Source organism: Haliaeetus leucocephalus, unplaced genomic scaffold (assembly GCF_000737465.1).
Source record: "Haliaeetus leucocephalus isolate CR32 unplaced genomic scaffold, Haliaeetus_leucocephalus-4.0 Scaffold751, whole genome shotgun sequence".
In the NCBI taxonomy this organism is placed as follows: Eukaryota; Metazoa; Chordata; class Aves; order Accipitriformes; family Accipitridae; genus Haliaeetus; species Haliaeetus leucocephalus.
This window is the reverse complement of record NW_010973187.1, coordinates 4,445,554-4,454,845: the sequence shown is the minus strand read 5'-3', so window position 1 is coordinate 4,454,845 and position 9,292 is coordinate 4,445,554. Positions and strand designations below refer to the sequence as shown.

At 39.9% G+C, this 9,292-nt stretch overlaps 1 protein-coding gene across 1 annotated transcript in view; it reads left to right on the top strand.

The window, feature by feature from the left end:
- SLC2A13 (solute carrier family 2 (facilitated glucose transporter), member 13) overlaps positions 1-8,956 on the top strand; it is a gene marked incomplete at its 5' end in the record, with an annotated part of 154,912 nt that extends 145,956 nt beyond the window's left edge. The window contains 3 exons of the mRNA XM_010581086.1: positions 6,887-7,008; positions 7,142-7,294; positions 8,437-8,956. Coding sequence (XP_010579388.1) covers positions 6,887-7,008; positions 7,142-7,294; positions 8,437-8,663 — 502 coding nt within the window. The remainder of the gene's footprint in view (positions 1-6,886; positions 7,009-7,141; positions 7,295-8,436) is intronic.
- Between the last annotated feature and the right edge of the window lie 336 nt (positions 8,957-9,292).

Here is a 9,292-nt window from a genome sequence, read left to right as displayed (position 1 = left end):
TGGATTTAACTCCATTCACCACAGCTCTTGGGACCTGGCCATCCAGACAGTTTTTTACTCAGTGAGAGTACACCCGTCCAAGCATGACAGAAGGCAGTTATGTCTTAGAGATAGGTATTTCTATGAAGTAATTATTTCAGTAAGGTCTTCCGCTTGGGTAAATTAAATACTAAGTAATTTTTTAATTTAATAGTGTGTATGACCTATAGTGAAATACTCCTTGTGATTGATTTTAGGAGATTTTAGCAGTCTGTAGAGTCTCTGTTTCTTTTGTTAGAAAGAAGATAAAAGAGGCATCAGAAGATAACAGCCGGTAAGGGAAAATATGCTCAGTGTGAATAATTGACAGTTATTTCTATATATGTTACATGCTGCCTTCAAGCACATCTGTAAGAAATGCTGATTTAAACGTAAAACCTTATTAGAAATTCAGTTCTTACCCTATAGCACACAATAAAGAAGGCATCTCTAAAATCTTTGGCTCTGTAATGGGCAAAGCAACCAAGCTTCTGGGTTTGGGTGTTTTTTTAATTTTTCTTTGAATATGTGCTTTCAGTTTCCCAGATGCAGAGTACGGAGTGCCAGTCATTCAGCTTGAGGAGAATAATTTTCCTGTTGGTATTGTTCTAGCCCTAGTAGCTGCTACTAAACTTACTTGGCATGGAAGGGATTGCATAGAGAAAGGAACTGGCTTTGTCTCTTTAGTTTAACATTTTTTGAAATATTTTTGACAGCAGCAATTGCTATAGCTGTTACCCATTCAAGTGCCCTGGTTTCTGTTCTTTGTGCTGGATATCACCCACAGCGCTATAGGTGTAATGGATAGATCTTATACCAGGAGGCCTCAGCGTGATAAAGACTGTTTTTCAGTCATGTGCAAATGCATCAGCAGTCTGCTGAGGTGCAGTTCGCTTTCTTGCTGTGAACTAAACTATTTTTCCAAGTTTTTGAAGTGCATGCTAATATTTTAAAAACTCTTTGCCAGTTATAGCAAAAGGCTTCAATGAGTGTCCCAAAACACTGCTGGTATTTTTATGTAATGAAGGTTAAGCAATGCCTAGCTGAATACCATGAAACTTTATGGGTACATTTTTTCAAGGCTGCATCTGTTTGTTCTTTTCTGGTTTTTTTTCAGTTGCCATCATCTGGCATAAGAAGCTTCATCTGCATATTTTTAGCAACATCTGGTTTAATGGATGAGTTATTTCTCCATATGAACTACAAAGTCAAAACAGGAGATGCAAACTTCTCCAGAGGGGCGTGGAGCTACAGTGCATCTTCTCTGAGGCACAGAAGCCAGTAGCTAGGGAACCGTGAGAAAGCTTAGGAAGTATTGATTCAGACATTAGTCAGATTTAAATTAATCTGTTCGCCTTCAGGAAAGAGTTACGCTTTGCTCGATACTTCAGGTAGCATCTTACCATACGTATATATAAAAATTAAGCACTGAAACGAGCAGAGATTTTTCTTTAAATCAGAATACACTGATTTATAGTGAAACTATACATTATGGTTTCACTGGTTTTATGGGTTGTGCTAATGTAACTATTTTGAATGTATATGGGTGGATCAGAGAGGCCACTTGATGGACAGGATACAGGCAGTTTCAAAAGTTCTCCTTAGTTACATGTCTGACTACCACTAGGTTATTACACAATTAATCTGATAGCTTGCTAAATTCTGTCCTTTAAGTAATTTAAAGGTAGTTAGGGGTCTGTTCAGACAACTGAATATCTTTAGCAGAAAAAGAGAGTCTTGAAGTTGTGAAAACTAACCCAAATATCAAGGTCCAGATTCTTCCACAGGATAGTAATTGCTTGTGGATAAATAATCTTAGCTATTCCCAAGCATCTTCCACAAAAATCTTTCTCAGTCCAAACAGTAGCTACTCTAAAGTATGTCTGTTTGGTCCTCTGTCCTTTCCATGACCAGGCTTCAGGCAAAAAGATGGGTTAATAAGCTTGGCATAAATTTATATTTTTCAGTTGGATTGGCATGATATAAAAGTTAGCACTCTACACAGGAGACTTTAAAAATCTCTCTAAAGAAGATTTTTAAAAATCTAATATATTTGTGTTACACCAGAGACTAAGTTGGTAAATTGTAGATTATCATCATCTTGATAACCCAGACACAAAAGTCTGGCATAGGAGCAGTCCTTAAGTAGTTTTACTCTCGTTAGAACAAAGAAATGGGGATTAGTGAAACTGTGAATTAGGTCTAAAATCTTCCTGTACCATCAGCAGCTGATGTTAAAGTTTATCTCGGAGCAGAATGTGTAATTTTGAAATATGCCTGTTCTAACAAGCATTTTAAGGAGATGAATGATCACATTAGTGATTGTCTTTAGATGTAATTTATTTCCTTAACCTGATTTGATTTGAATTTTGACCTTTTAAGACTTCTGATCTAAATCCATTTAAGATGCTTCTGAAGGGCTTAAAAGACAATGAGAAGTCAGCAGCTTCCATATTAAAAATATATGAACTGTTCAGAATGAGGCATTTAATTCCCACAAAACCCATATCTTTAGGGCTACACAGTTTTTAGTCTACAGCAAAGCAAAAATTAATGGACATTTGAGGAGAAAATCAGCTGGGTCTCTGTCTTGTGCTGTGCTCACTTGCCTGTGCTATGTACTGCTTAGCCTTTTGCCCCTCTGTGGTTTTCAGTGTTGCTCTTGAGGATTATTCTACAGCCAAATTGGCTCAAGTATTAGGAAAATTTAGATTGATTATCAAGGAAATGGTCCTATCCTGTTTTGTCCTCTTGTTATTAGCAATAACATTTTAGACCCCCATACCAGCTCTTCTTCTCTTATCTTCTTTTATGTGGTGCATGAAGGTAATTTATCCTTAAAATTTGGTGGGGAGCAAAGCTTTAGATCTTCTGAACTACAGACTGTATCTGATAAAGGATGGCTTCTGTGATTATGAAACCAAGCATATAATGCCCATAATTTAGAAATCTACTGCTGTTCTGATTTATTTCCAGTCAGTTGAATTGTTCACATTAACTGTTGGAAGGTCAGGTTTTCACTAATTAGAACAGATGTGTGTCTTAAATTATCTATGGAGAATATGTAACAAAAGAAATTAATGGTAAAGATCTTCAATGTAGCACTATCATGTTTTCACTTTGGCAGTAATTTCAGAGGAAATGATGTGGTGTGTCTTCACTGTTTATACTGATACGACTATTACCCAGCATACTGGTATTTACAAACTCTTTGCACTGGTACCTGACTGCATCATTTTACTTGTAAGTCATTTACAGGGCATTTTCCTCTGTGTGTTTCAGCTTGTGAAGTGATGGGTAGCTGCTCACCCGCTTTCCATCATAGATGCTCCCTTTGTGCAGGACGAAATTCAGAATTTTATCTGATAGTACATTATACAGTAATTATTAATATATTCTTCAGCAAAATAATAGATCTTGTAGAAATAGTAATGTAGCAGTAGAATTAGCACAGTAGCAGAGCTTGAACAAATACACAGCCTTGAAGGAGTGTTATTTTTGAACATACCCAGCAATGCCAGCAAATGCAGATATCTTTGCTTTTACTCTGTGTACTACTGAAGGATAAGCAAAGCACAGTTTATTACTGCAAGGTTTCTCTTAAATCTAGTCTCAAGTGCTGTTTTTCCTGTTTCAGTGCACTGAATCTGCTTTCCTGCAGCAGAATTTCCTCTCAGTTACGGACAGACAGAGGAGAATAGATGAGTGGCTTCAGCCATAGGAGGCTCTGGAGACGTCTGGTTTTCCCTTGTATCATTTTTGTTCCACTCTGTCAAAAGTAGGACACATCTAGGGAAAGATGGTAGGGGAAGGAAACATCCAGACCTCCTGGCAGTTGTGTCTGTGTGAATCAGCAGGTTGGTTTGTGCTGATAGAGATGGATGCAAGATAATAAACCAAGTACGTCTTTGTTTACAGTAGCTTTTGAGAGAAAGCGTGAGACTCCTCTCTGAGGAGCTGCCGATCTGGCTGGGCAGAATGGAGGAACCAATTTCAACATCAAGATTTTTTAAAATGCTAATCAGCTTGTATTCATTACCAAACACCTGCAAATGAAAGTAGATTAACAGAAACTGAGCAATCCTGCGATCCAGCAGTGGTGCAGATGCAGAGTGGGCAGCTACGAAGGGCTGAGTGGGAGGTGGCAAGAGGATCACTGGGTGTTCAGAAATTAACCTTTCAAACACCATTTCCTTAACATGTAAGGAACTTCCAGTTTAAACATATGGATGGTTCTCCAGCACAGTTCAGTCTTCTATACGTCTTGTACTTGAGGCACAGCTCAAACTTGATTTAACCTGCACGCAGGGAGGAGTATGTAGAATGGTGGGGAAGCATCAGGGTAGACACTAACAGGGAATGATCTATGTCTCACACTCGTAACTTAGAAAGAGATGCTGAGCTGACCCATGAAAGAGCAAAGTGACAGAAGAAGGAACCTGGGGTGATGCTTAGAAGCAAGATGAAGAAGTGGCAAGCATGGCAGCAGTACTTTTGGCTGCGAAAAGGTGAAAAATCTGTCATGGAAGCTGCTGGTGTCTTAGACTGATGGGTGCTCCAGTGGCCAGGCAGCAGCTGAGGCCACAAGCCTGTTGTTGTATCTGGGCAGGAGGGACGTACCTTTCAGAGGGATGTTCAGTTGGCCTGTTTTCTATGTGTTTTTCACCTCAAGACTGAAAGTGAATCTGTATGCAGTGGATAAGATGGCCTTTCTGGGGGACCTCAGCAAGGCAGGGCTGGGGAGGGTGGAATGGTGCATGCAGGCACTGGCTGCTTTGCTGGCAGCACATCAAGGGCTCGGCATTTCTCCAGGGAACACTGGCTCCGCTTGGTCAAGTGCTGCTCACCTGCAAGGTGGAACTACAAATCTTATAGCTTACTGCCATTAAGGCAGCGTTAGGGTTTGGCTGGGGTTTCAGATGCACGTTTTTCCAGTATTTGTTGGGTTAACCTCTCTCTTTTAAATGTATTTGAAATTTGAACTTTGGATTTCCAGCTGTCCTGAAATTGGGTTTGGGACTTCACAGTGATATCCTGCTTTAAATATTGTTCTGGTGGTACATCCGTGCCAACTTAAGGAAGATTTCTGCCCCAGGAGTGGTGGTGGGTTGGCCATCAGTGCTTAGCACATTCCTGTTTGTCCTGGTTTCAGCTGGGTTAGAGTTAACTGTCTTCCTAGTAGCTGGTACAGTGCTATGTTTTGAGTTCAGTATGTGAAGAATGTTGATAACACACTGATGTTTTCAGTTGTTGCTCAGTAGTGTTTAGACTATAGTCAAGGATTTTTCAGCTTCTCATGCCCAGCCAGGGCACCTGACCCAAACTGGCCAACAGTGTATTCCATACCATGGGACGTCCCATCTAGTTTAGGAACTGGGAAGGGGGGGGCAGGGATTCGCCGCTCGGGGACTGGCTGGGTGTCGGTCGGCGGGTGGTGAGCAATTGCCCTGCGCATCATTTATACATTCCAATCCTTTCATTATTGCTGTTGTCATTTTATTAGTGTTATCATTATCATTATTAGTTTCTTCTTTTCTGTTCTATTAAACTGTTCTTATCTCAACCCACGAGTTTTACTTCTTTTCCTGATTTTCTCCCCCATCCCACTGGGTGGGGGGGGAGTGAGTGATCGGCTGTGCGGTGCTTAGTTGCTGACTGGGGTTAAACCACGACACTGTTCAACCTGGGCCTGTCTGGTCGTTTCTTAACAAAAAAGTTAGAAGAGAAGTGTTTTGTTGGAATTTGCTTTTGAAAGTCAACTGCAATGGCGGTAGGTCCTCTGAAACATTTCAGGGTGTCTGTTGCTCCACCATCTCGCCACTTGTTGCCCAGCTATCACCCATTGCATGCATCTTCATTCTTGTTTTCCTACTGTCAAGAAGGTCATATCCTTCACCTAAGTGCTCAGCTGATCTGGAAGTCGTAACCCAGACAGATGTTCATCTCTCTGTGATTTCTTCTGTTCAAGTAAATAACATTGTCTGCATATGAAACGGTGGTGTCTTCTCTCCCCAAAGTACATGTTTTTTCAACTGTAGCAATTGATGTGGTTGCAGCTGAAAAGTTTCTCTAGTTACACTCATGACTTGTCCCTTTAAACCAATGCTAATTTTTTAAAAAAATTACATAACAAAAAATGTAGTTGCCAGTATTCCTTTAAAATATATTGTATTGTTGGCAGTCAGATGGAAATACCTGATTTTATACCTATTCCTCGAAATATGTAATTTCCACATAGTCCTTGGAATAGAGACACTTTTTTTTTCAGTAGGCCGGGCACAGTTTAACTATGGTCTGTTTCTTATTTTTACTGTCTAATTAGAAATGCTACTTCTTTCTAAATTATTTCACTGTTTAGAAAAGAAAGTATACACCTCTTTTCCTTATAACTTCACTAGACCTTGGCACACTCTATAGGCATCACTGATTATACCTGAAGTGTATAGTTAGTTCATCAATGACATAATGACTAACTTTCATTTGACCTTAAATCCTTGCATGCGGCATCTTTTGCTGCTGCAGCTCATTTTGCACTGTGTGATATTCATGTGAACGGTCTCATCGACTTTGGTATGACCACTTGCATAGTAAAGACTAGTCATTTGAAGGAGATCTGTAGATACAAGGCAAGTGTTTAAATTCAGGGATGTTCTGCTGATTCCTCTTCCAAAGACCAGGCTTGGGAAAAAACACATTTCTGAATGTAAGACTTGGCTCAAAGATCTTGATAAATTAACAGGGAAGAAGTTTTTTCATCTTAATTGTGCATTTGTCAGCTTTTCATAAGACATTACATGCCGTGTTTATATTGAGATGTCACCCATTTCTCTAAAAATTCTTTAATATGAAGTTTTTTGTTATTTTTCAGGTGTTCAAATGAAACAGTATTCAAAAAGGAAGACTTGTTTTGGGCATACAATTTCTGCCCCACTCCATACTCTTGGACAGCACTTCTGGGCCTTATTTTGTACTTGATTTTCTTTGCACCTGGTAAGCAAACATTTGTTTTCACATATGAGTTAAAAAATTGTAAAGGTAAAATGTCAAATAGTGAGGCTACATGTTAAGTTTACTTTTGAGTCCAGCCACTAAACTGAGGTTAATCTTTTTTCCTAATTCTTAGGGATGGGTCCTATGCCCTGGACCGTCAATTCCGAAATTTACCCACTTTGGGCTAGAAGTACAGGAAACGCATGTTCTTCTGGAGTCAACTGGGTTTTCAATGTGCTCGTGTCACTGACATTTCTGCATACAGCCGAATATCTGACATACTATGGTAAGAAACAGTATGCATTCGTATGCATAGATTTTTCTACTGATTCTGGGTTACTCTGTTGGTTTTGCTATGAAATGTCAACTGTGAATGCAGTGTTCTCAATCCACCGTGGCTTAGTAAGACTAGAGACCTGATACGACCTGCCTGGATCATAGAGTTTGGTCCAGCTTTCATAATAAACATTTCTTTCTGTCCTTAACAGAGAGCCTAGACAGTTGATTAAAACAGGGAAGCTGGAAAAAAACCATCTTTGACTTAGTGAAATATGCTGATTGCCACTTAAAGAGATAGCATCTGCAATTTTCCAATTTATGATGGCATCCAAGACCAATATCAGATGTTCCTTTCAGAAATAGCTGTGTAAGATGCTACTGCCCCACTCCCAGCTGTTGATTAAGTCCTGTCTGCTGGAGCCTGCAGAGAGTTTGTCAGATTACTGCTCAGCCACTCCAGTACACATCACTTAAATTACATTAAGCTGCTAGGGAGTTGATGTGACCTTTACACCATTACTAGTACAGAGTGTTTCAGCTCTCCTTGTCATTGCTTTGAGTCAACAGTCTAGAAACACATGGCAGGTAAATGTTTGTTGGTCCTTTGGTATCTTCTCTGCCCCCTTAGGTATGGTGGGTTGCGGGGGGGAATGAGCTCTTTCTCACCGCTAATTGTCTCTGCAGAGGACTTTCAAATAATAATTAGTTGTAAGAGTCACAAGCATTATTTTCATCCTGACTATTTCTTTTTTGCTAAAGTTTCTCATTTTGGGGGGTTGTCTTAGCGTGTCCTTTGCTGTTAAGATAAACTAAGAAGGCTCTTGCCTTTTGTATCTGCCTTTTTTTATTGGGTATGCAATTGTTTAATTGCTGTTTATTTTAACAGCAGAATGACTTGCCCAGAAAGTATGTGTATTATCTTCCATGTGAACTGAAATTGCTTTTGTTAATTTACTCCATTGCGGAATGATGCAATAAAGCGGCCTTCTACCCCCACAGCCGTGTTGTCTTAACAATGCCACTCCAACCTTTGCTTTTACACACTCCTTTGATATCTGCACCCTGCTGCTTCTGCCACTCCCTCTGCTCTGGAGCAGAGAAGGGATGCGAACTTCTGTAACCGACTATGCATATTGTTTTACATTGCAGGAGCCTTCTTCCTCTACGCAGGGTTTGCTGCCTTGGGACTGGTTTTCATCTACGGCTGCCTTCCTGAGACTAAAGGGAAAAAACTAGAGGAAATTGAATCTTTGTTTGAAAACAGGCTATGTACATGTGGTATGTCAGATTCTGATGAAGGGAGGTATATCGAGTATATTCGGGTGAAAGGAAGTAATTACCATCTTTCTGACAATGATGCTTCTGATGTGGAATAATTTTCAGCTGCTGATGTATTTAATCATTTAAAAGCCTTCTGGGGGAAAAGCAGCTCTGATGACCTCACTGCCCTGCTTCTGGTCTGGTTCTCCTTTCTACTGTCTAGTTAAAAATGCCTTCATGTTCAAAACTGCTCCATTTGGGAGGAATTTCAATATGCTAGTGTTTTCTTGATAACTAAAAGCAATGGCTTCCAAAAGAGATTGAATTCCACAATTATGTGAATTCACTGAGTGTCTGCGACACTGCACCGTCCCGAAGTATTTAGTAGGGTGCACTCTACCGGCTGAATACAGAATGGTCAGGGGTTGTCCTTGTCTTCAATACTGAAAAAAGATAAAATAAAGAGTAGCTAATCAGGAAGCAGCTGACATCTGTTGGATCCCCATCCCATACAGCTTAGGAAATAGCTCTGCTGTGCAATACAATGAATGACGAATGCATAAGCTGCTGTAATGGTAGCTATTTAAAAGGTTTAACTGATTAGGAAAATACAAACATCTGCTATATCTATCAGAGGGAACATTTCCCAAATTTACCCTAAGAGACTTTCCATTTTTATTTATTTGAGATAACAAGAGCCACACTCACCTGGGTGGAGGTTCACTAGGGTGGCGTATGTCTGTGT